We start from the raw sequence: 26,433 nt of genomic DNA, 5'->3' as shown, positions 1-26,433 counted from the left end.
CATTCTACCAGGCTCTTCCATTTTGACGTTTCACGAAGGCAGAAAATCATCAATGGTAACGTATTATTATTGTTGTTGTCATTATTATTATTATTATTATTATTATTATTATTAAACTCTACACTCTTAGACAACGGTACACCCTTTGGGGTGTATATCTGCCACACAACGATAATCGTCATCTGCCTTGCTTGCGTTTCCTTTCTTAAAAACGCCGCGACCGCTACTCTCCTGTTGGGAAAGCTATGTCATGGTGATAACACGCATGTCGCTCGTTGCTGGGAAGAACCGGGCTCGCCGCGTTAAAGAAAGAAAATGCGGACAAGACAGATGGCGATTATCGTTGTGTGGCAAAAGGGAGTAATTTTGTATAAGAGTGTATACACTCTTATACACTCTTAGTAGCAAGCGCCGAGTTTTCAAGAAAGGAAACGCAAACAAGGAAGATACACTCTTAAAACGGTTGCACCCTTAGGGGTGCATATTTGTCACGCAACGATAATCGTCATCTGCGTTGCTTGCGTTTCCTTTCCTGAAAACTCGGCGCTCGCTACTTTCCTCTCGAGAATGCTGCGTCACACTGATAACGCGCATGCCGTTCGTGACTGGGAAGTACCGGGCTCGACGCGTTAAAGAAAGGAAACACGGGCAAGACAGATGAAGATTATTGTTGTGGGACAAGATGAGCCCGAAAGGGTGTAAATTTTTCCAAGAGTGACGATTATTGTTGTGGGACAAATATACACACCAAGGGGTGCAACCGTTTTAAGAGTGTAAGAAAGGTTTACACCCTTTGGGGCTTATCTTGTTCCACAACGATAATTGTCATCTGTCTTGCCCGCGTTTCCTTTTTTAAACGCTGCGAGCGCGGTACTTCCCAGTGACGATCAGCATGCGCGTTATCAGTGTGACACAGCATTCTCGACAGGAAAGTAGCGAGCGCCGAGTTTTCAGGAAAGGAAACGCAAGCAAGGCAGATGACGGTTATTTTTGTGGGACAAATATACACGCCAAAGGGTGCAAACGTTTTAAGAGTGCCAAGGGTGTAAACATATTTTAGATTATTATTATTATTATTATGATTATTATTATTATTATTATTATTATTATTTTGTTGTTGTTGTTGTTGTTAATCAGCGTGGTAGAGATCTGTCAAATAAGACCTCAGCAAACAGTTGGGTAACGTAACAGTTGGTTATAGACCAGCACCAGCGGTTGCCATGTGAGACCGGTGTGTTTATGGTCGCGCGCGTGCGGTTGTTGGTACGCGGAGGGGTGCGGCGGGCCGTGCGCGCCTGCGCCAGCCTGCGCAGTCGCAGCAGTGCCCGTCGGGCGAAGCCGGCGGGTGCCAGCGAGCTGTGAGGCATTGCGTTGAGATCGCTGGCAGCAGCTGATAACGGAGTGACCTTTTATCTCTCTGATCGCGTTCGGATGTGACATCTGCGTACATCGAGCAAGGGCGGTGAGTCTCCTGGGGGTCGCCCCGTGTGCCTTGTGTTCCCCTGCTACGGCTGACGCCGTGGAAAGACGGTCCACTAGCCCTAAATCGATACGGTTAGGTGTATGTGGAGCATGAAATGAACTCGTGCGGCTTCACTGTACCCTTGCCCTTTTTAAGGTTATTAGTGCTTAGCAGACGATGATTATGTACATTAAAATTGGCTTTTTGACGGTATCTCAATTGCGTTAGCGATTTAATAGAGGTGTGCTGCCTGTGTGTGCGCTGCAAGTTTATATTGATGTTTCTCAGCTGTACAATACTCGCGATGCGGAACCTTTTGAATGCTACGCTGTAGACGTTGCTTTATATGTGTCCGGAAAATGTTTTGCCGACACACTATCGGAACCACATGACTCCCCCTCTTCTTTTTTAACTGTTCAGACAACCGTTCGAGCAACCCACGCGATGCGCGGCAACCGGTTAGGTAGGCTCACCACCGATAATCACGAAAATTCCGCGAAAATCGGCATAACTTATGCAGATTCGCGTCTCCAAGTATTGCGATTCGATCGCTGTACAATATCATTTTAATTTCATCTGCTTGTAAACTCGTATATGCCAACTCAAAACATTGCCACCCAAGTGCGACACACAGCTGTCATAAGAAAAGGAAAAGAAAAAAAGTTTACGCTTTTATTTTCCACAGGAATTTCGATGTGTATAGACAAATGGCATTCTGTGAAATGCTTTAATCTGGCGCAGATGGCCGAATGCTGACCGGAATGAACTCGCTAAGCACCAACCACGCTTTTTGCTTGGGTAAGTTTGTTTTGATTCTAAAACTACACTTACACTTTGTAATAGAATGGACAGCGGCGAGCCTATAGCAGCTAGTCGTAGATACCCTATTGTACAGAACATGCTTGGCGCGTTACTAAACTAGTCCTTAAAGCCCGCCTCAGACCGGATTGTGCGTCACCACGTGTCGATTGATGGTCGGGCAGGCAGGGGACGATCACTTTCGGCGATACTGTTACTTTCGGGTGACGTAATTCACGGCGCGTTGGATGGTTCGAACGGTTTTGCGAAACCAGCCAATCAGCGTGCACTGAAGTGGTATCTCCAAAAGTGACCGTCCGATATAGAATATTTCCCCAGGTGTTGTGCCCCGTTGCAGTTGGTCGGTCGTTGTAAAATGCACAGCTTTATACAAGTCGGATAAAATTGCATGAATGTCGAGATCGCGCCTGAAAGGTTGTCAGAAGCAAAAGTGCGTGTAAGGCATTGCTTGTCACATGTCGTTCCAGCGCAGTCTTTTGTCCATGTGACAACAGTTTGCAATGCCTACACTGCTTTCCTGCATTGCAGTCAGTACTTGTTGCTTTTTGCATGTCTTGCAGTGGATAATTTTACCGCACCCTACGCTCAGAAAAGCTTGGTCATTAAGAAAGTGCTGTAACAAAATAGTTTGTGGGAGCGAGTTCTTTCTTTCTTTGGTTCACGCTGTCCCTAAGTGGATTAGTGAAGCAGTCCCCATGTCCGGTTAATGCAGAGCGGGATGAAGACTCTGGCGACCTGGATGTGAACTTGAATGGACCCGTCCGGGTTAAAAGTCGCTGGAGCTATGCACAGCTACACGTTCAATCCATGGGCATCGACCTGACTAGCCAGCCGATGCTTGAGCAGCCAGATGGTGACAACAACTTGTAAGTCCCCTGCTTTTTATTAGTCCTTTTTAACCATTTGGTCTTCGTGCTTCTTTTCTGCATAACTTCACATATGATGCTGTCTTGTTATTATAATGCAATCATTATGACCTGTACTCTAGACATGATTGCAACGATGAATGAATGAATCCGTGAGGGCTAAGGGAGGCTGCAGTCCTGGGCTCCACATTAGTCATATGACGTTACAGGAACGAGCCCAGGCCCTTGTTTATCTATGCGAGAACTAATGAGGCTCTTGGAGAAGCTACTGTTTTAGTGTAAGCTTAACACATTCAAGTAGGAACCTTGCTGCCCCTTACCTGGAGACTTAGTTTAGAGAAATGCAATAGAAAAAAAGGAAGAAAACGTTATTGCTAGTGCCCTGAAGGAAACCTAACCATCACATTGTGTTGCTAAAAATGATACGGTGCAGCTATTGGTAATTTTTACTGCACACTTAATTTTGACTTCACTTTTGGTAGATGTTTTCTTAAAGGAACACATTAGGATGGTGCAAACGAAATAGCTTTAATAAGAGTGTGTGAGTGTATTATTTTTCCTACCTCATTGAAGGATGTTTTTGCGTGTGCAAGCAGGCTTTCAGAGAAGGAGGTGGATGAGGCAGAACAACAGGACCTACCTGAGGGCTGGGAGCGCCACCTAGATGACGACGGGCCCTACTACTGGCACATCCGCACTGGGACCATCCAACGTGAGCGACCACGAGAAGGTACCAGTCGCTCTCTCCCAACACCTGAAAGCCGGCCGCTGCTCCCACAGCCACCCGAGCCACCGGCTGCTCAGCCACAGGCAAGGCTCGCAACAACAGTGCAGTGATTACCCTCGTGTTCTTTAACCCTTTCACTGTAGGTTTTTTTTGATGTTATGAACCTCCAGCATCATGTTTTTTTCTTGGATATTATAAATTGAACATAACGGTTCATCTTTGGTATGCAGAAGGAAAAAATGACACGGATAATGGGAAATGCTCTCTTGGTATGGTCCTCACATTCCTATCTGATGTCATTGACATGGCGGGACAGAAATGCGAAAACGTACTGATAAATCAGTGATACCGAAAGGGTTAAAGGTTCCTCGACTTAGCACCCTACCTAGAGTCCAGAAAGTACAGCTTAGCGCTTCCCCTTTGATTTAACCCTTTGAGGGTGAAAACCGTAAATATGTGTTGCTGTGAACAAGTCTCGAATGGTTAATGCCGTATATTTATGACGCCGTCTGCATGTTTGAAAAATGCACCAATTTTTCAACTCCTTGTTGCCCAACAAGTGCTGCCACCCTCTGTGGATACAATGCATTTTTCTTTCACTCCATAGTCCCTTGGTTTTTATTACACGACTTGTTTGCGCCGGAGTGTCAGTGACTGCTCGCAGGTGTATGGCAGTTAGTTTTGGTTTTGTCTCACACGCTGTTTCTATTCGTTGTGCTCGTGAAAACTGGTGTCTGTATAGTTTCTAATCTCTCAAACGGTCACTGCCAGATGCTCGCTCGTTTATTGTTCACAGTAGTGCAATTACATCAATTCACAGGTGGGTGCTGGTAAATACAATGGATGTCGCTGTATACGAATGATGCTGCAATGCCTGCATTTCCTTTCTTGATACTCATGAAAGCTCCCTCTTGTTGATGACGGGATGACGGATTACTGCAAGTTTATGACTCTTGGTTTTTGTGATGGTTGCACAACCATTGAGTTGCTTGCGGGTGCTCACATATACAGTTCAATTACGCGATTGATGTGCACGCTGGTTGCTCTTCTGTAAGTGAGTCGAGCAGCAATTCCTTCAATGAAGACTACTGCCTGAGTGCCAAATCAGAATATATATCTATGCCAGTGTATCTACATTTTAATTCTTATTATAAGTTTTATGCAAGCCCATCTGTATTCACGAATAAACAATGCCTGTTTACCATGAAAAATATCTTTTGTCACTTTATGGTCACTCTAAAAAAAATTGTGGTAAATTGTTTTTGCAACAGGTCACTTTGAAGATTTTAAGTCTGCAATAAAAAAAAATCGACCCTGGGGGGTCGCATTTGACGAAAGAAATTGACCCCCGGAAGGTGACCAAGAGCCATCCCTGTAGATTAGTAATGCTAGTCAGTGACGCCATACCTAATACAGGGTGCATCATAAAATGCTTTCTGAATTCCTTAAAATATAGGAAAGATGTGATAATTGGGTGATTTACCCACTTCGTACTCGCTCATGCTCACTTGATAGTGAAGCATACACAGTCACATCACTCAGGAGCATCTGCTAAGGGTGAGACATTTGTGCTCTTGAACAGTTCAGCTTCCGTTTTCAGTATGAAATTGGGCGGAATCCACTAAGCTGCAGAAATTTACAGCATCAACCTTTGGCATTTCTGTAATCGCCTATGTACTCTTCGGATGATGAGTTATAAGTCCCCTATTAAGATCAACTGTCGGCTTATTTAGTTATAAAAGCTAATTAGTCTAATTTTCGAATTACTTGTCGAAGTAATACCATGAGTAAATGTTTAAATGTACCGCTCTGTGATAAAAGCAATACTGAGGAAATCAAAATTATTGTTGTTCCTTCATTTTAAGGAATTTCAGTCACATTTTCTGAAACAGCCTGATATTGTAACCACAGAGTTTCCCACTAAAGTTATTAGAGGGGAATCTGCAGCTGCTGTTGTTCGACCACAATGGGAATGATCGTAGTACGATTGGTTAATTCAATACTGACAAAAGGTCCCGATTGGCATCCGTGCACTTCTATGGGCCCTTTCATTATTTTGATCCTAAAATTGGCCTTTGCCGGATAATTCGAACTTGACCAATCATCATGCACACTCCTGACCCGTATGGTGTCCCCATTGGTGACCCCTTTACTGGCAGAAGCTGTCTCGGCAGAGCTTAGGGGATTGTGAATGCATTGAACACATGTCGTCTGTCAAAAACACCTATTTTGGCCTGCCCTTAGGAGTATTTTCAACCAGTGGCAGTAACTTACAATGCCTGATTACGGTACTTGTTCTATTCTATCATGCTGCTCCTCCCCCCCCCCCCTCCCCCAAGAACACGGAGCAAAAAACTACTTTCGCGGCATTGATATGCTTTTCTGCATGAGCACAGCTGCACTGTGGCAGAGCTGACTTTAGGAAACCAGCCGCCACTGTGCTACACATATTAGACTCTTGTCGATTTTTCTTGCAAAAAAAGAAATCGAGGAAACGTTAGATTTCTGCATTTTTTAGGAGCTTTAATGTTATCTCTACGTTAATTTTCTACTTTGCACTCATAGGTTTGCTTCACTGTGTAGTCACGGCAGCTGCACTGGCACTCCATGGAGTGCAATTCATGCACCCCACAATATTTTGTCAGTGAGTGTACTATCCCTTATTTCCACACTGGATGAAGCGCTGTACTGGAAGTGTGCGTGGATTCTAGTGCCAGATTTACCTTTAGTCATTTTTGCGTCAAACTCTTGTGATCATAACCAGGCATTCTCAGCTGCTTCTGGAAAGCACTGGAGTGGAGTCATGTTTTGCAAGCAGCTCCTCTTTAAAGAAATTGCAGGGGAGCATTATTCTAGCAGAATGCCTAAATAATTCGAGGGTAGCACTGTCGTTCAGTGTTCGGAAACAGTTTTTAGTTGCATATTGGTTAATGCATGGGTTTATGTTCATAGCTAGATATTTTACAGGTTTCATACAAATTGAGCAAAAGTTTTGACTGATCACAGCATGTGGGTTACCATTTAACACTTTGTGGAGAAAGGCATTAGGCTTAAAGAATGGGTATAGATTGGAAGCATGTATTTGTGGCACCTGATGGCATAGAATGCAAAGCTGCAGCTTGTTGGAAGATGTACCACTGAATGAGCTCTTAGGTGTTCAGATATGAAGTGTGTCGTGTTTGTAACAACCACTGGGAAAACGCTCTTTAAGCGCATGAAGCATTTTGTTTTATTGAGATATGACAAGCTAGTGCCACATCTGAAGTGTTTGTTCCTAACGTTTGTCCATCCATCAGAGATTTTGTAGCTCTTGTGAAAATGATCTGTGTCGTAGAGAGGAACCACCTCTCCTATGTCTCCTGCTTTATGAGGGCAGCACAGTGTTCTTCTTTCGCATCATTCTAACTGGAGTGTACTTCAACTGCATGCAGGAGGACTGTATAGCTGGTGGCAGCAGCAGTGGGGAGGCAATGCGCTTTGCCGTGCGTTCTCTGGGCTGGTCGGAGATTCCCGAGAGTGAGCTGACACCAGAGCGGTCAAGCCGGGCACTGAACCGCTGCATTGTGGACCTGTCGCTTGGCCGAGGGCTTGACGGCGTGGGTCGATGGGGCGAAGGGCGATCCCTGCTGCTTGAGCTGGATGGTTTCCAACTGCGCCTGCTGCGGCCCCAGGATGGCACAGTGCTTCACTGTCAGCCCCTGCATGCCATTCGTGTTTGGGGCGTTGGCAGGGACAATGGCCGGTACATTCACATTTGCTGCCTTTTTAAAAATGTGCGCATGAAAAGAAGCTGGAAGGAAGCCCTTAGTATGTTTTTCTGCTCTGACATAAGAGTCTGAAAGTTATTGGAACAAGCAACTAATGGTTTTTTTGTGTATGTGGAAAAGCCAGGAGGTGTCTTGCCGAACTTACAAATGGGTCCGAAAAGTTATCAAAATCATTTACTCGTGATTATTGAAACCACAAGGAAGCATTATGTTCCAGGGGGATGTTGATCTTGCATTCTTGTTTTTATTCAGAGAAGGCAATGCAATGAAAAATGGAACCTGTGCTTTCTTTACTTCGTTGAAGGGTCCCCCATTTTTTTACTTCGGGATAGTTTGCCAGGTTACAAGTACTGAAGAATCGCTGTTCTTGCTCCTCCTCAGATATAGTCTACAACCTAGCTATAACAAAACGATTTTACAGTGAAACAGTACAGTAATTGCAATCTTGGCTGGCTAGCACTGAGCAACTTTTGTTCCTCCGGCTCTCTTCCAGGTCACAGCTCTCAAGATTTTCAATTACATTCCCATTTAGCAACAGAGGGAAGCAAGACTTGTGAAATTGCCTTTACATCGCAAACATGAGTTGCTTGCAATGTCTGAATGCTTTTATGAAACACTGCATTCAGTGTCATGCTGACTGGGACAATCTGTTGAAGTAGACTTTTACATCTGTGCATACTACATTGATACCCTTCACACTGGCTCATGGGACCTTTTGATATATATAATTATACATTATAATTTTATAATTTTCTCATTTAGTTACTATGTTGGCATTGTTCTTAGTGATCTGAAAGCTAAATTTGTGTAAAAGAGCAAAGCACATTCTTGCCAGACTGTGGGCAAATACATGTATGCAAATGAATGTGCTATTCACTGTGCATTACTGGTTGGAAAATGAAGTATGTATGTATGTATGTATGTATGTATGTATGTATGTATGTATGTATGTATGTATGTATGTATGTATGTATGTATGTATGTATGTATGTATGTATGTATGACGTATGATGGAAGAGCAGATAAACCACATTGTGTGTAATAGCATGTCCGAAGGGTGACTTCATGTGTATCAGAGATATAGACTAGCACAGCTTAAAGGCCTACAGCAGCAAAATTTTACATTGGCTAAATTAGTTACAAATGAGTTGTATACACAAATGAAGCTATCTTGGCAAAGCAGCAGGGCATGATTTTGCTGGTTATGCGGAAGAGCCACGCATTCTAGGTCACGCGCCACTTCTGGCAACCGGTAATGACAGTGGGTTTTTCTTTTCTTTTTTCTTTTCCTTCCCAATTTCGGTATCAAAGACAACTATCTGTGCAAGCTTTTTGCAATGCGTTGACTCATATTGCAAACTTAAATTTTGCATGGAAGCTCCCCTTTAGCTACAGTATGTGAAAGTACACTTTTTACGGAGTTAAAAATTTCGTTGCAATTGCCCTTTAATAACAGGTAAGATTGGGCCAGTTGGTATTCCATTGCGTAACTTCTGTCGCACAATGAAATAAAAGTCACAGAAGGCATGAGACAAACAGAGTGTTTGCCTTTGGTGAGGAGGAGCAGTGGACTTGCACGTCACTCTCTAGTGAGACTTGACACTCCTGTTTCTCTTTCTTTATGCTGCCCTGGCTGCCCGCTGCTGCGTACAGGGAGCGGTGAGTGGACATTTCTCTTATGAGATTGCTTTTGGTGCTTGTCCCTTTTTCTATAATTGTGGCATTGCTGTGATGATTTGTGCAAAGCTCCAGTTGGGTTTATCACGCATAATGCAAGAATTTACCAGCCAATCTGATCAGTCAGTTTTGCATGACAGAGCATTGTGATGCAAGTACTGAAAGGCATGCACAGACTGAGCGCTTTGCGATGCAGTTGTAATTGACGAGACTGTTATCTTGAGTGGTCTGTCATCCCCGTCTGCACTCAAGCAGAAACACGGAAAGGGGTTTGCACGCAGCCGCTGACAGCTGGCATAAACCATGTTGTGACCTTGGCAAAGCACAATGGATTTGGCTTTGTTCTTGCTTACAGTCTCAGCTAATGGGTGCCAATTTTTTTTCTTTAATTTATGTAAGCAGGACACAGAAAACAAACATGAACACTACAGCATTCATCGTTCATCTGTCTTTTCCTATAGTTTATCTGCTGTTTCTTTTTTTTCTTAGTCATGTACCAACCAGCCTCGTATGAACAAAATTGTACCATTTTTGACTAGTTGGTGGATTATTTGAGAGTGATTTTGGTTTCTGTAGACGACACTTACTATGTTGCTATGCAATCTGAGCATACGCACATACTTTCAATCGTTTTTAACAGTTATTCTGGCTCGTATAGAACTGATCAACTGGGCTAGTCAACAACCTTCTGATCTTGTTGAATTGGAGTACTGGATCCAGTGCATTTGCATGTAGCACAGAGTGGCTTATGGTGGTGAGGTTACTCATTTTGATTGCAATTTGGTAATGCATGCTGTGTGTGAGCATGTGAGCTTGCATGTCTTTTATATTGCCCAGCTGGTATGGCCACTGGCCACAGCATGTCACTCTTGATATCATCAGTTGTGGAGCTTGATGTGTACACGCCTGACACATTCCATCACCACACAGCTAATTCAACACTTTGCAATGGTGCTAAATTGGCACATAGTTCACAATGGCGTCACACAGCATATTTGTATTCATTTTGCTTTCCATAATGACCGTGCTGTTATCCCAACAGAAATGCATTCCATGCGCTTACCATAGGAGACAGCTCATGCTGTGCATTTTAGACATGATAACAACTTGGTTGTCTTGCAGCATGAAATGAGTGTGTTCACATAAGCAGCTGCCGCACCGAAAACATGTTGGAAGTGCATTCCATCTTGCATAACTTCACACTCCTAGCACAGAGCATCTGGGTTTTTGTCAGAGACCTGAGTTTTCCAGATGCTCAGTTATAGTAAATAGTTATAGTTATAGTATGATATAGTATAGTATAATATAGTTATAGTAAATAACATCGGAGATATTCTTAATAATTCAGGAAACCTTGGTGTGTGCAAGCTATTAGCATGTCTCCTTCATTTTATTAATTTTTTTATTTGTTAGAATAGTACCTACATTTTGCCCATATGGGCATTACAGTAGGGGTGTAATTACATAATGAAGAGACAGAAAGTAGGCACCAGATACATGAATGATCATTAGAGAAGAAAAAAAAACATTAGGGATACAATTAGCACAGTCGACACAATCAGCATGTCAAGGAAAACACAGAAACTATACAGTTCAGTGATGGGTAAAGACCAGTCAGGGGAATATGAAACATACCCTGTAAGTACCCAGCCGAACAAAATTAGAGCATGATGAGAGCACCAGTAAGCTGCTAAGATAAAATGCAACATACACTGATTATGGCATGTCAAAATATCGGTGATAACACTTGCACAAAAGCAGGTGAAAAAAAAAAAGTCGCTTGACTAAGCTGCAATCTACAAATGCTGAATCAGAAGATCTTAAAACTTGTGGTCTGATGCTGCCTGCACAATGTCAGTGGGCAGCGAATTCCACAGTGTGATAGCGTGCAGAAAAAAAGAAAAAGATTGCTGGTATATAGTTGTGTCTGCAAAAATTCATTTCATCTTGAAGGGGTGGTCGTAGCATTTTTTACAAGTAAGTTGGTGACTGTAGATATTTATCTTTATGGTGGACTGATCGATTCCGAAAAATACTTCTAAAATATGTGACGCGAAAATCTGAAGATTACGGAGATTATGTTCACACCTCTGGCGTTTAATATCTTGCAGGGACTTTGCTTATGTAGCACGTGACAGCGGCACAAGGCGCTTCATGTGCCATGTCTTCCGTTGCGACATGCCAGCACGCATTATTGCCAATGCCCTGCGAGATGTCTGCAAGAAGATGGTGCTGGAGCGAAGCCTCTCCGATCCATCTGGTGACAAGCGGGCAGCACCTGCGGAGCCTCCAGCTCGACGTGTAGGCTCTGCCCTGGACCGCCTTGCCAGCCTCTCACTGGGTGAGCTTTTGTTTTCCAACAGCGATAGCCGCTAGGCATTGAGATAGATGTTTTCATTGAATAGGAACCGACTGAGTGCAGCTCCCATCGCAAATGACATTAAAATGGCTGTGCTTGATTCTGGGAGCAGGTGCTAGAGGAAAGTTGCGATCTTGGTCAGTTGGTACGTATTCTTGAGAATTAAACCAGTCAAAAGACGAAGTACAGAGAAGAGACGTTGCACAGACGACTGGTCTTGTTATCACAGTTGTTAGTCCAGTTGTGTGTACCACATCTCTCCTATGCTCTTCGTCTTTTGACTGGTTTAATTCTCAAAAATGCTGGAGGAAGTGCTTGCATAAGACTTGCCGTGATGGCTCAATGGTCATGGCATTCTACTACAGTCAAACCCGACTATAACGAACTCGTTTACATCGAATTATTCCATATATCGAACAATTTCTGGACACGGTATAGTTACAATGAGTATATATAGCAAAAATTACGCTTACATCGAACAAAACTAGTAGCGACTCCCGATATATCGAACGTCAAGCGGCGGGAAGTGCCCCCGGAAGTTGGCTTTCCCTCGTGGTGTCGGGAAAACCCGGCGGCGCGGCTCCATCCAACCGCTCTCCCTACATGACCGCGCTACCTCGGAGCCGCCGACAACCCCCTACAAAAAATGATCCTGGCCCGCGCGCCCGCAACGCTTGCTCAGACAGCCAATCAGAGGCTCTTGTGCTTTCGTCGTGCAAGATGGCGAAAGTGCGAGTTGTCTCGCTGCTTATCTGATTCATTGTGTGCGCCTTCTCCCGCAGTGTTGCCGTGATGAAGCGTCAGAATTCGCCTTTCGCCGTGAAGCTCGAAATCATAAATCGGGTCGAACGCGGTGACAAGTCGGATGTCCCCGCAACGTACAAGATTCCGAGGTGCACTCTCGGCACGATTTTGAAGGGGGAAATTAGGGCTAAAGCAGCCTAACTCGCGACCCGGTGCCCGTAGTGCCCGTGGCGCCCGACGCGTACGCACGGCCGTGTACGAGCGGTTCATCCAAAATAGCTTCAGCCGTACCGACTTCCACGTGCTCGGTGATGACTGTAAATTCTGATTATTGCGACGAAGCCGTTGCCGTTGTTGCCGAAGTTTGGAGCGAGCTGTCAGAATTTCCGGAAGCTGTTGACGAATCAACGGTGGACGAGTTTGTGAGCGCAAATGATGGTGTCGCGGCCACGGGAGAGCCCTCGAACGAAGACTACATTGCCGACATCGTGCCGAGCACAAGTGAAAATGGGCACAACGACGAAAGCAACGACCGTCTTTGGTCCACATCCTCCGAAGTGATTGGTGCGCTCGCACTAGTCCGGTGCTTCTGCGCGAATGCGGAATGTTGCAGCCTCAGCTGCTCCGACTCCTTAAACGAAGTGGAAAAGTGCGTGCCTCGCACGCAGCGAAATTGCCCAAGCAGAAGAAAATGCAGGACTATTTCGTGCGAAACTAAGCTAGTTTCATCAATAAAAGTGATTTTATAAATGGTATGTGCTTTTATGACATCCAATTATTTAGCAGGCTTATATCGAATTATGCTCTATATCGAATTGATAGGCGTTTTTTGGCGAGTTCGATATAGCCGGGTTCGACTGTAGTCCTGAATATGAAGTCTCGGCTTCGATTCCCAGTTATGGCAGCCAAATTCTGATGAGGGAGGAATGCGTAAACGCTTGTGTACTTATATTTAGCTACACATTAAAAAACTCCAGGTAATCAAAATTAATCCTTATCCCTCCACTACAACATCTCTTATAGCCTTTGTGCATCTTTGGAACATTAATTTTCCATATTTTGATTTCATTTTTTCATGAGAAAACAACTCGCATTGGAGTAGTCGCGTTTGAAATTGGCCTCACAAGAACCACGAAACATTGTGAAAGTTCTGGGTGGTCAGTCAGGGCCTGGCAAGAAAAGAGTAAACATTTTGGTTGTCTCAGATATAGGCACATATAGTTCAGTGGTCATTGTAGTGTGCTCTAAGCATTTCTACTTTTGTGGCTGGAAGGTGGTACCCTCAGACTTCTACAAATAGGCTACGTGAATAGCAGTTGGGTCTTTTTGTCACCCTTAACTCGGTTGGGTTTGCTAGGTGCCTGGCAAGCAGTGCATGTGCGTTCCCATGTCAGCAGAAATCCAGGACTTACACAATCATAAAATTGCTAGATGATATCCTGAGATGCACCGTTATGGCTTTTGATTTCTGTAGTATTGCTAGCCTCAGTACACAGCTTGATGATTCCTGGTATCTGAGCATATTAACAAGGTGTCAGCGACTGTTGGTACCACGGTGCCAGCAGAAACTGAATGCACCTTCTCTGGGCAAGGTGAAATTAGCTTGCTTATATTTGGTGACATTACACTGAAATTTGACTTCATCAGATGTCATTTCAGTACTATACTTTTCAGATCAACAAACCCTTGCAAGGTGACCTGCCAATATTAAACTTTTGTATGTTATTTTCACTCGAAGAAGCTCTCACTTTGGAGCAGAAATGCTGCTCATTGTTAGTAGTACAAATTGTTGCATTTGTGTTGAGACTGGCTATAAGAGAGATTGGATTCTAGTACACTGTCTTTGAGAGTGGTCATCATAGTATTCCTGCGAGAAACATACTCTTGTGCAATGCAATTGGTCGAATCTGCACTCACAAAATTTGGACTGCATCTACCCTTCGACAGGACTTGATCAGCAAGGGAAATCGCTCTTGTGTAGGCCCAATTTTTGGCAAAACCTTCACATCATAGTGCGGTGCAATTTGTTTTATGTGTATTCCACTGACCATCACAGAATGCTGCGCATTGTTGAATAAGAACGCCTAGTGGCACGCATATTGCTACACGATAATAGATTCAGCATTAGTCTCGCAGAAGTATGCTGCCACTCAGTGATACATCTGGCACAGAGTAATATGTATCAATAAACGTATTGTCAAAACACAACACAATAACCTAATTGGTGCCCCTAAACTTAATTGTAGATAGGGTGAGGAATGCTCAGTTTCTTTAAGGTCCCTTCTTGTTTGTTAATCTGATCTTTTGGTGTACCGCAAGGGCTGTCTTAATGCAGTTTTCATTGTTCTTTGTGATCTTGCATTTTGTGTGACATCCTCTACCACATTTGACGATGCAGAGGAGGGTGTGGAAGGGGGCCTGCTGCGGCCCATGGAGGAGCCGCGCAAGGTGCTGCGGGCCCTGTACCTGGGCAGCATGCCTGTGGCGGCAGCCGCTGGCATCGACCTGCTCAACGGGGCCATTGACACCCTGCTCGACCGCGTACCTCGCGCACATTGGCTGCCCGTACAGGTAGGCTGCCGGGGTGTGTCAGGCGGTGCCTGCCATGGCAGGCACGGCAGGTCATGTTTCGCACTTTAGCGTTTCACTCCCCCACATTATGTGTTGTCTAACCGTCGTTGCGGTAAATGAGATCAGAGCCGGTGTAATTGCTGAAGACTGCTGGCTTTTCTTACAAGGAGCTTGTTTCCCAGCCTTTACAATAAAACTGGTGAAGCAAATGTCACTTTTCTATACTCCTTAAAAGCATTAAGGCACTTGAAATTTTAAGGTGTTGGTGGCAGTACAAGTAATCTTTCAGAGGCAGTAGAATATAGCACAAAGAAATCTTGTAGCTGTCAAACTCATGCTTAGTGCTGGCCTTTCAAGGCTTCATGCACAAAGGTTTTGATCTAGATACTTCTATGCATAAAAGCAGTATAGCTACAACAAATTTTAAATATGCTGTGCTTTTACTTCAGGAGCACTTGCTGTTTTTTGGTGTCTTTATGCTGCCTATTTATTTTAAATGTTCTTTTCTTTGGCAGGTAACATCCGTTTCTAACAAATTGTCTGATTTTTGCATGTACAACTTTTTTGGGGGAAGGGATTAAGGGTGGGGAGTTTGCACTTCGACCACTTTAGGTTTTATGTGGCAAAAGCTTGCACACCCTCATTGAATCTGAAGTTCGAAGTAGCGTGGAACTTTTCTAAACAAGGCGAAAGTCAACAGGCATTCACCGAGAGCAATGTGGTATACTTATCTTGGCAGGTGGCAGTAGCCCCTTCGACAGTGACGGTGACACTGGATCCGGCAGGCGGCGGGCGTGGCCAGGTGCTGGCTGAGTGCCGTGTTCGGTTCCTTTCGTTCCTTGGCATTGGCAAGGAAGTCACGTGAGTCCTCGCATCAAGACCTCCTATATAAATACACTGCTTAATAGAATGTGCTGCTGGGCTAGTTGGTTCATGCTTGCAGGTTTTACAAGTGCACACCTTAGATTGGGAAAGAAAGATAGGCACAAGACAAACATTATATTGTGAGTTAGTGCTTATCCTGTGTCTACTTTCTTTTGTCCCTTCTGAAATGTGTGAATGTTAAACCTGCAACTAAATACAGAGGAATAGAGGGAGACATTGTCTTGCTATGTGTTTACTGATAGGGCTTTTGATTAGATTTATTTTGTTGAAAAGCGGGAGTTAAAATAGAACTCCATAGACAATAGAGCTCTTACGTCTCTTGCAAGACAACCTTTATTTCTGCAACACAGTACATGCTTCTAAGTAGGCAGATTAGGTTGCTTATTGGAAGGCGTGCAACAAGTTTAAAAAGTACAACATCTGCAGTGAACATGCTATGTAGCCAATTCATGCACTTAACACAGTTACACTTTTCCAGCTTTTCAGTGGGACATCTCATTTTGTTGAGTTTGTTGAGTTGTTGAGCAGCAACTCTTGCTGCTTCTCATTCATGGTATCAAGCAGGTCAAGGGCAGTCCACAATTGAAACAAACAAGACGCTCCCATTCATAGTTCAGTCCATAGACACCATTTCCAGGGTAATATCCACAGCAGGTGGGTCGAGAAGTGGTCTTAGAAACGTGCTGTCCACATTCATACTGAACACAGACTTGGCAAATGCCCATGCACATTCCCATGCACAACACATCCTGCAGAACATACAGGAGAAAAGCAGCAACATTCACGTATCTCTACCCTGGCACAGGCTTGTATCTAGAAGCAGGTTGTTTGAGAGGCTTCAGTGACAGCGAGTTCACACCGCTCTCGGTTTGCAGGAATTGTGGGTTCATCATGCACACAGCCCAGGACCAATTTGAGGCGCACGTGCTTCATTGCGATCCATCTGCGGGTGCGCTCTGCAAGACCATTGAGGCTGCATGCAAACTGCGCTACCAGAAGTGCCTCGATGCGCACCGACAAGCCAACAACTCTCCGCCTCCGCAGCAGCAGCCCACTAAGGTGTGTATCCTGTGATAGTGGCAGTAGCCATAAAAGCTTCTCGCCCAGATGGATCTGCAGCTTTGACAGGCTGCTAAGTTGCCTGCTTTGCCTTTTTGTTTCCAATACTCTACATCCCTATGCTCTGCGCCTAGGTTGCCATTGTTCCCAAGTTTAGTGGGACAGTTCTGACTTCTGTTTTGTTTTTTGTTTTTCTCTACTAATTAACAATAAACAGACCAGCGTTTCGTTTTAGTAGGGGTGTCCGAATGATCGAATACCACCGAATTGAATTGTGAATGTTCGAATTCGCGAATTGAATATCTACTATAGTCGAACCTGTTTATATCGAATTCGATATAAACTTATTGTATCAGTAGCTCATTATACCGTATCTACTCGATTCCAGCGTGCCCTCAACTGTAACGCGCACCCATTTTCTGGGACCAAAAAAAAGAAGAAACGGCCTCTATATTTTAATGCACACCCATTTGCCATGACCAAAAAAAAAAGGCCTTTACAGTACCGCGCTCCTCCTTCTTTCATACAGAAATACCTACACCTTTCTCTCATTTAGAAAAACTAAGATTTACTGCCAATGCACTGAAGTTGTCATAAATAAAAAAAAGTCACAATTTCGCCTGAAAGGCAGAGCATTGATTGCAATATCAAATTAGTAAACAGCTATACAAAGTAAAGATAGTTTTGTCAGCCATATAAACTCGAGAACATTTGCTTGCTAAGTTAACAAGCATGTTGTCAAGGATGCACAAGCAAACATGAACACGTCTCACTCAGTGACCGTAGAAACTCGTTATCAAAACACTGGAGTGAGGAAGTGCGGTAGCAGGAGCGAACGAATTGACCTTCATGTTGCCTCTCGCTTCAACTCGAACTGACAGGAACACAACACAGTGCGCCTAGGCACGTAGACACTTAGCATGCTTTGCCTACTTCAGACTTCTTGAGCCTATCTATCTAGCCTCTTACACCGAACCAGTGGTCCAAATTGTCTACCAGCTGTCTGTCAAATTGAATCAGGTGCTTTTTTTCCCGCTGAATCTGAAGAAATAGCAAAGTTGTCCTAAATACCAATGGGATTTTCAGTTTAATAGAGAGTCATACTGTGCTTAGTGGCACTCTTCTATTGCTTAGAAAGTTTTGCTTTCCAGTTTTCTTCCCGAATGAAGGTGGGTATTTTCATCTTTATGGCAGGTGGTTTCTGTGGGTTATTGTCAGCTCATTATGGCCAATCTGCACGACAGACAAAAGCGGGGAATGTGCGTTATGTCACTTGTCACTGCTCCATGCAGTCATTGGCGTAAAGAGTTTACTGACAGTAAAGAGTTCTCAAATCGGAAGGCTCATGGCAACTTTGTGCAAAGTTTGTGCCCCCCTTCTCCCTTCCTCTTTTTTTGTTATACACGTCGATCTGCTGTCAGGGTAAATGCATCTGAAGCTGGTGGTCATCGGGCTGTCACATGATATTTTCAAGCCAGCCATGTAAATCCAATGCTAGTCTTGTGACGAATTACTGAAAGCTACGGAAAAAGACCGCTGTGTGCTTACACATGGCATTCAAAACAAGAGGTCGACACACGGTATTTCGTAAAAATGACGGCCATGAGCAGCGGTCGTCATTGTTTTATTGTTTTATAGGTGAGGCACTTTGTCGGCTTTCCGAGTGCCTTGCGACCTCTGTGAATAGATGTGCTTTGATTCGGTATGAAGCTGTATGAAATTTGCTGTCAAATGATGTGATAATGCGCCTGCAACTGTTGCAGAAAGCTTGTCCCTTACAGTCGCCGACCGATTTTCCGGACTCCAAAAATTCGGACATGCCCGATTATTCGGTCAGCTTCGCGGCACCGCCGTTCTCCCCATAGACCATAATGTATAACAACTGCCGAAAGTTCGGACACCTTGCAACCTCTCGTCTGATTTTTCGGACACTCCTTGAGCCAACTCGATCGAGGGCATCATGCACCGACTCTGACCGGCGCATAGTTCGACTTGCTGAACGCCATTTTTGTTTTGAACGGAGCCTCCTTGCTGCCCCACGAAGTGGCGCTACTGGAAATCCCCGCTCATCATCATCGTTTCTGCCTGGTTCGATAGAGTGGCCGTACAGCAGTTCCGGTTTCAGCTTAGTAAGCCACGTCAAGACAATCCAGCAGCTGATTTGTTTCTTTCGCGACGCTGCGAACAGGCCGCGTTTTTCGTTTGTGCGACTGGTGTCGGCCCGGTGGTGTTTGCTTTATGTGCTGTGTCGAGGTTTTGGTGTTCCAACGCGGCGTACGGAAGCATCGCGTCGAGTGTCTAATGGCGCCGACAGTGCCCGCGCAGACTGCGCTGGGGAATGCCGGCAAGCGGGTGCCGGGAGGCCTAAGATTTGTCGCCTTCCGATGTGCTCCCTACTGACGCGGAAAATATTCTGCCGAGACCTGCGCAGTGGTTGCATTGCGATTCCGGACACCGTCTCATTTGACAGTTTCACAGGTGCTGACACTGCTGTACTGACATGCGCAGAACTCGACGACGGCGAGATCATTCGTCAGGTTTCTGCTGCACCCATTCTCTATGCTGCACCGCCGGACGATGACTCCGAGTCGGAAGATGACGCACCATGTGCTACGCTGCCGTCGCATGCGGAGCGTGCACAAGCAGTGACTGTGCTTTCAGCCGCCTATAGTGACCGTGCGACCCTCTCAGAGATTCAGGCTTATCTGATTGCGCGTAAACGGAACAGCGTGCAACGGCGCACTCACGATTTCTTCAAGCCTAATGCCGAGCCCGAATAAGTGCGTGGAAATAAAGGATTTCATTTTTTTTTCTTAATCTGCTTTTTCGGACACCTGTTTATTCGGACATTTCCGCAGTCCCCGTGAGGTCCGAATAAACGGTCGGCGACTGTATATGTTCCTATGGTTGGCTCATCAGTGGTCGGCCAGGTGATCACGCATATGGGTTACATTGACAGCTGTTGAAGCGGTGCACAGGTCCGCAGTTGACCAGCTGGCAACTACTGTGAGCATGCATGCCAAGTTCATCTGTGTTCTGGCATGTGGGTAGAAAGCTCCAAACTGCATGAATCTGCTTGCATTAACACTGAACTCGCATATTCGGTACGATCAGCGTGCCTTCCTGTAGATAATTAGCCCAATGTTCACGCACGCTTCTGTGCTTTGCAAACACGCAGCTTTTGTTGTTGCCTCTGCTCATGTAGCATAAATTGTTTTGATTGGTCTGGTCATCCTGGTCGAAACTTATGCTGATAGAGATTGCATGCATCAAGGTACCGACCACGGCCGGGTTGATCAGAAGATACCGAGCATTCGAAAAATCAAATATTCAAGAAATGAAATACTAGATAATCGATTCAAGAATTGAATTATTCAGACGTTCACTATTCGATTCGAAATAGAATATTCAATTATTTGCACATCCCTAGTAACATAACAACATAACATCGCTAACTATTTAGCTTTAGAAGAAAAAGAGTACTTGATTATTTTCAACAGACATTCTATCAATAAAAATTATTGTATAAATAAATAAATCCTGCGGTTGTGTCGTTGGATCTCGAGTCGGTTGCAGTAATTGGACGGCAGGGGCATGAAGGTAAAGGGTGGGGATTGATGAGACGATTGGTCAAACTAACTACTGTTTGCCACAACCACTGCGGGCAAAACCGCGATCGTAATCGCCGCAATCAGGGATGGTGACTACGTGCACAGTTCTGAAGGCACATGCAATCAACGCGGTGTCGTGTGCAGCAGTAAATGCTTAAACTCCGAAATATACACGGAGTGTTCGGTTTTTCTGTCTTTACCGTACGATTTCTGTTGATGACTATGGTGTCGCGGAATTAGCCACTTTCTTTTCGGTTGGCTGCTAGTGCTGCTTTTGCGTCATAATCTGCGGAACACTGCACTCACCATGCTCTCCTAGGGTTGACGAATTAACCGGTGTGTGGCCAAATATGTCAGAATTAACGAGAGTTTGATGCCATTAAAGAATGGGCCTGCCAGGACCAAAGGACGAGTCTACATTATTTTATTTCTACAAATTAATGAGGGTCAAATTAGCAATGTCTTACTGTACTAGAACTGAGCTGTAATTAGTGCTGACATACTAATTTCCGTTTAATAAGAGCAGACCGTACTGCATATTTTGATTTCAATGTACTTAAATTACTGATAGCTTGCTAGACTCTTATTATGGAATGCTAGGACTCCTGAGCATGTGCAGCACCGTGTCTTCATGCTTAAAATTTGTAAGCATTAAGTTTCTGAAAATTTTCTGGTATTCTTTATTCAATTCAATGTTTGGCTTCTTCTTTTCTTGATTCAGTTCGACATGTGATTCGAAATATGCTACAGTCTACACTCGTTACAAGGGACCCGTGTACAACAGACTTTTGGATATAGCAGACCATATTTCAGCCTTAGTTTGTTCTACCTATTTTATTAATGCAACGAAGTTCGCTTTTAACGGATCACGCTACAACAGACTATCGGCTACAGCGGACAAAACTAGCGGCAATTTTTTTAAAAATCGGGCGTGTAAAAGGGACTTTTACCATGTTAACACGGGCTCGCAACTGACTTGTAAGGGTCAGCCGACGCTCGCGGCTGAATATCTTGTGCGTGAGGGAGGGAGGAAAGCCTTGCAGAAGCGCGCCGTCTTTCGCGCGCAAGGCATGGAGGGGAAGCGAGGGAAAGAGGTGGGGGGAGTTCTACTGTGGTGGCTGCTGTTAACGGCGTGGCAGCCGTACCTTGAAAGCAATCTGCGATGTGAACAAAGTGCGCTTCTGCTCGGGCCTTTTCTTCGAAGCGATCTGCGATGCGGACAAAGTGCGCCTAGTGCCGGTAGCTTCGTATGTGCTGTGCTTTTAACGTTTAGTTCCCCTTGAAGCGAGAGGCAGCACGAAGGTCAGTTCGCTCGCTGCTGCTGCCGCGCTTATTTTGTTTAATTTGCTATCGCAATCGATGCTTTGACTTTCGGGCGAAACTGCGACTTTTTGTTTGTTTTTTACTTTGGACGTTCGTCACTCACTCTTTGCAATAAAGTTGTTAGACGTTGCGACGAAAGTTTCAGAAGTGAGGCGATTCAGATATTACAGACTTCGGTTAAAACGGACATTTTTTTTTTTGGATTATCAAGGTCCATTGTAACGAGAGTCGACTGTATTCGATATTTGCACAGCCCTACTTTTTATAATGCCAAACTGCCCATTTTGACATTATTCTTTTTGTGTTCTACTGCATTGTCATAAACATAAGCGCTGTAGTTTTAGTTCTGCTAAAAGTCCTAACTATTCGCAGTACCTGTATCCATATTGTCACGTGGTGGTGACGTTGAAGAACACAGTAGTAATACTGTGAAAGGCAAAACTAGATTTTATTGGGCGAACCTGTGCCCACAAAACAGGCTACACTTATAACACAACGAAAGCGGCGAACACAGTCGGCGATCGTCTTAAAATCTGCTCAGTGGGTCAAGTGCGTCGGCTTTTATAGAGCAGTCATCGAATGTTCCAGACTAATCGTTGGGACCCGCATGCCTTCCACAAAGTTCTACAACATTCGAGTCAGGTGATGATCAGATAACATAAGGTTCGACGACAACAAACAGTGGATAGAAGCATCGATAACTTTCCCGAAACTTCGGATACATGCAGGCGCGTCCCACGCTGTGCGATTACATTTGTTAGGCAGCGAAACGTGGTTGCCCGATAAAGATAAGTACACGTGTCAATACCCCCCTCTTAAAAAGCATCGTCCCGATGCTACAAATATAAGAGAGTGAAACACAAAAGGACACTTATTAAACATAAGTAACACAACAACGAAAAGAAACAAAGTCCAAAGGTCAGTTACGCGAAGCCCCAAAGTTCATTAACGCTGGTAGTACGGCTTGAGTCGCACAACGTGGACTATTTCAGGTCGTGAGCGGCGCCGCTGTGATAGCGAAATGCCGTCTGGCAGGACCTCATAGTCCAGTGCGCCAATACGTCGGATGATCTTGTACGGTCCGAAATAGCGACGCAAAAGCTTCTTGCTCAGTCCTCGTCGGCGTATAGGGGTCCAAACCCAAACACGGTCACCGGGCTGGTACTCGACGAAGCGTCGTCGGAGGTTGTAGTGTCGGCTGTCGGTCCTCTGCTGGTTCTTGATTCGCAGGCGGGCGAGCTGTCGGGCTTCTTCGGCGCGCTGGAGATAGGTAGCGACGTCAAGATTTTCCTCGTCAGTGAGGTGCTGCAGCATGGCGTCGAGCGTCGTAGTCGGGTTCCTGCCGTAAACCAGCTTAAATGGCGTGATCTGTGTTGTTTCTTGCACTGCCGTGTTGTAAGCGAATCTTACGTACGGCAGGACGGCATCCCAGGTCTTGTGTTCGACGTCGACGTACATCGCTAGCATGTCGGCGAGGGTCTTATTCAGCCGCTCCGTAAGACCATTCGTCTGCGGGTGGTAGGCCGTTGTCCTCCTGTGCCTTGTCTGACTGTATTTCAGAATGGCTTGGGTGAGCTCCGCTGTAAAGGCCGTTCCTCTGTCGGTGATGAGGACTTCTGGGGCGCCATGTCGCAGCAGGATGTTTTCGACAAAGAATTTCGCCACTTTGGCTGCGCTACCTTTCGGCAGTGCTTTTGTTTTAGCGAAGCGGGTGAAGTAGTCCGTCGCCACGACGATCCACTTATTTCCGGTTATTGACGTCGGAAAGGGTCCCAGCAAGTCCATTCCGATCTGCTGGAATGATCAGCAAGGAGGCTCGATTGGCTGTAGTAATCCGGCTGGCCTTGTCGGCGATGTCTTGCGTCGCTGACAGTCTCGGCATGTTCTGACATATCGGGTGACGTCGGCGGTCAGGCGCGGCCAATAATACTTTTCTTGTATTCTCGATAGTGTCCGGGAAAATCCGAGGTGTCCAGCGGTCGGATCGTCATGTAGGGCATGCAATACTTCTGGACGAAGTCCTGACGGGACAACAAGAAGGTAATTGGCGCGGACTGGTGAGAAGTTCTTCTTCACGAGTAGATTGTTTTGAAGCATGAAGGAAGATAATCCGCGCTTAAATGCCCTGGGGACAACGTCGGTGTGCCCTTCCACATATTCGACGAGGCCTTTTAGCTCCGGGTCTGCCCGTTGCTGTTCAGCGAAGTCTTCCGCGCTTATAATTCCAAGGAAGGCGTCGTCATTCTCGTCATCTTGCGGCGGCGGGTCAATGGGTGCGCGTGATAGGCAATCGGCATCGGAGTGTTTTCGTCCGGACTTGTAGGTCACAGTGATGTCGTATTCTTGTAGTCTGAGGCTCCACCGCGCCAGTCGTCCTGAAGGATAATTTATATTCGCTAGCCAACACAACGCGTGATGGTCACTGACGACTTTGAAGAGCCTGCCATAAAGATAAGGGCGAAATTTAGCTGTAGCCCAAACGATGGCGAGGCATTCCTTTTCGGTCGTAGAATAGTTGCCTTCCGCTTTTGACAGCGACCGGCTAGCGTAAGATCACTTGTTCGACTCCGTTTCTTCTCTGGACTAGAACGGCACCGAGGCCTAGGCTACTGGCGTCAGTATGGATTTCTGTATCGGCGTACTCGTCGAAGTGCGCAAGTACCGGCGGCGACTGCATGCGTCGTTTGAGTTCTTCAAATGCGTCGGCCTGCGGCGTTTCCCACTTGAAGTCAACATCACATTTAGTTAGACGTGTCAAAGGCGCGGCGATGCGTGAAAAGTTCTTGACAAAGCGCCTGTACTAGGCACACATGCCAAGGAATCTACGCACTGCCTTCTTGTTGATGGGTTGCGGAAACTGTGCGATGGCAGCTGTCTTTTGCGGGTCTGGACGGACACCAGATTTGCTGATTACGTGGCCTAGGAACAGAAGCTCATCGTAAGCGAAGCGGCATTTTTCCGGCTTCAGAGTAAGCCCTGACGACTGGATGGCCTCTAGTACTGTCGCAAGCCCCCTGAGGTGATCGTCGAAATTTCCAGCGAAGACGATGACGTCATCCAAATAAACGAGACAGGTCTGCCACTTCAATCCTGCTAACACCGTGTCCATGACGCGCTGGAACGTTGCAGGCGCCGAGCACAGTCCGAATGGCATAACCTTGAACTCGTAGAGGCCGTCTGGGGTGATGAAGGCCGTCTTTTCGCGATCTCTTTCGTTGACTTCTATTTGCCAATAGCCAGACTTGAGGTCCATTGACGAGAAGTATTTAGCGTTGCAGAGCCGATCCAATGCATCGTCTATTCGTGGGAGGGGGTATACGTCCTTCTTCGTGATCTTGTTCAGACGACGATAATCGACACAGAAACGTAGGGTTCCGTCCTTTTTCTTTACCAGGACAACAGGGGATGCCCACGGGCTTTTCGACGGCTGGATGATGTCGTTGCGCAGCATTTCGTCGACTTGTTCTCTTATAGCTGTACATTCTCGCGGCGAAACTCGGTAAGGGCTCTGGCGGAGTGGTCGAGCGCACTCCTCGGTGATTATGCGATGCTTGGCGACTGGTGTTTGTCGAATCCTCGATGACGTCGAAAAGCAGCCTTTGTATCGTCGGAGCAGACTTCTGAGCTGCTGTTGCTTAATCAAGGGGAGACTTGGATTAATGTCGTAGTCTGGTTCGGGAACCATCGTCGTCCGGGTAGATGCGGCGGAATCCGAGAGGACAAACGCATTACTGCTTTCCAGAATTTCCTCGATGTACGCGATCGTCGTGCCCTTGTTGATGTGCTTGAACTCTTGGCTGAAGTTTGTCAGCAACACTTCAGTTTTCCCTCCATGCAGTCGAGCGATCCCTCTTGCGACGCAAATTTCACGGTCTAGCAGTAGACCTTGATCGCCTTCGATGACGCCTTCTACGTCAGCGGGTGTTTCGGTGCCGACAGAAATAACAATGCTCGAGCGAGGCGGGATGCTCACTTGATCTTCGAGAACACTCAAGGCGTGGTGACTGCGAAACCTCTCCGGCGGTATCGCTTGATCTTACGACAGCGTTATCGATTTTGACTTCAGGTCTATGACTGCGCCGTGTTGGTTTAGGAAGTCCATGCCGAGAATGAGGTCGCGTGAACATTGTTAGAGGATAACGAAGGTGGCAGGGTAAGTCCGGTCACGAACGGTAATTCTTGCCGTGCAGATTCCAGTCGGCGTAATGAGGTGTCCTCCAGCGGTCCGAATTTGGGGGCCCTCCCATGAAGTCTTAACCTTCTCCAACTGGGCGGCGATGTGTCCACTCATTACAGAGTAATCGGCCCCTGTGTCGACTAAGGCAGTGACTGCGTGGCCGTCGAGAAGTACGTCGAGGTCGGTGGTTCTTTGTCTGGCGTTGCAGTTGGGTCTTGGCATCAGATCTCGGCTGCGTCGTGTTGAACTGAAGCTGGAACGTCGCGTCGTCAAGTCGTCTTTCGTCGGTGTAGTCTTGGCTTCCTGACTTCGTCGGGACCGCGGCGTGTCGTTATTATGTCGTCGAGATGGTCTCTTTGTCGTCTTCGTCGGCGGCGGAGGATCTT

The 26,433-nt window shown here is 45.8% G+C and overlaps 1 protein-coding gene across 1 annotated transcript in view; it reads left to right on the top strand.

Annotated features, from left to right (window-relative positions):
- Positions 1-1,281: 1,281 nt before the first annotated feature.
- The window catches only part of LOC126537016 (protein Fe65 homolog), a 30,549-nt gene continuing 5,397 nt past the window's right edge, over positions 1,282-26,433 (top strand). The window contains exons 1-10 of the mRNA XM_050184119.3: positions 1,282-1,462; positions 2,204-2,260; positions 2,994-3,147; positions 3,744-3,957; positions 7,306-7,616; positions 9,295-9,300; positions 11,430-11,659; positions 14,820-14,992; positions 15,732-15,853; positions 16,753-16,936. Coding sequence (XP_050040076.1) covers positions 2,212-2,260; positions 2,994-3,147; positions 3,744-3,957; positions 7,306-7,616; positions 9,295-9,300; positions 11,430-11,659; positions 14,820-14,992; positions 15,732-15,853; positions 16,753-16,936 — 1,443 coding nt within the window. The 5' untranslated portion in view covers positions 1,282-1,462; positions 2,204-2,211. The remainder of the gene's footprint in view (positions 1,463-2,203; positions 2,261-2,993; positions 3,148-3,743; positions 3,958-7,305; positions 7,617-9,294; positions 9,301-11,429; positions 11,660-14,819; positions 14,993-15,731; positions 15,854-16,752; positions 16,937-26,433) is intronic.

This window comes from Dermacentor andersoni, chromosome 4 (genome assembly GCF_023375885.2).
Source record: "Dermacentor andersoni chromosome 4, qqDerAnde1_hic_scaffold, whole genome shotgun sequence".
NCBI classification, from domain to species: domain Eukaryota; kingdom Metazoa; phylum Arthropoda; class Arachnida; order Ixodida; family Ixodidae; genus Dermacentor; species Dermacentor andersoni.
This window is presented reverse-complemented; position numbering and strand designations above follow the sequence as displayed.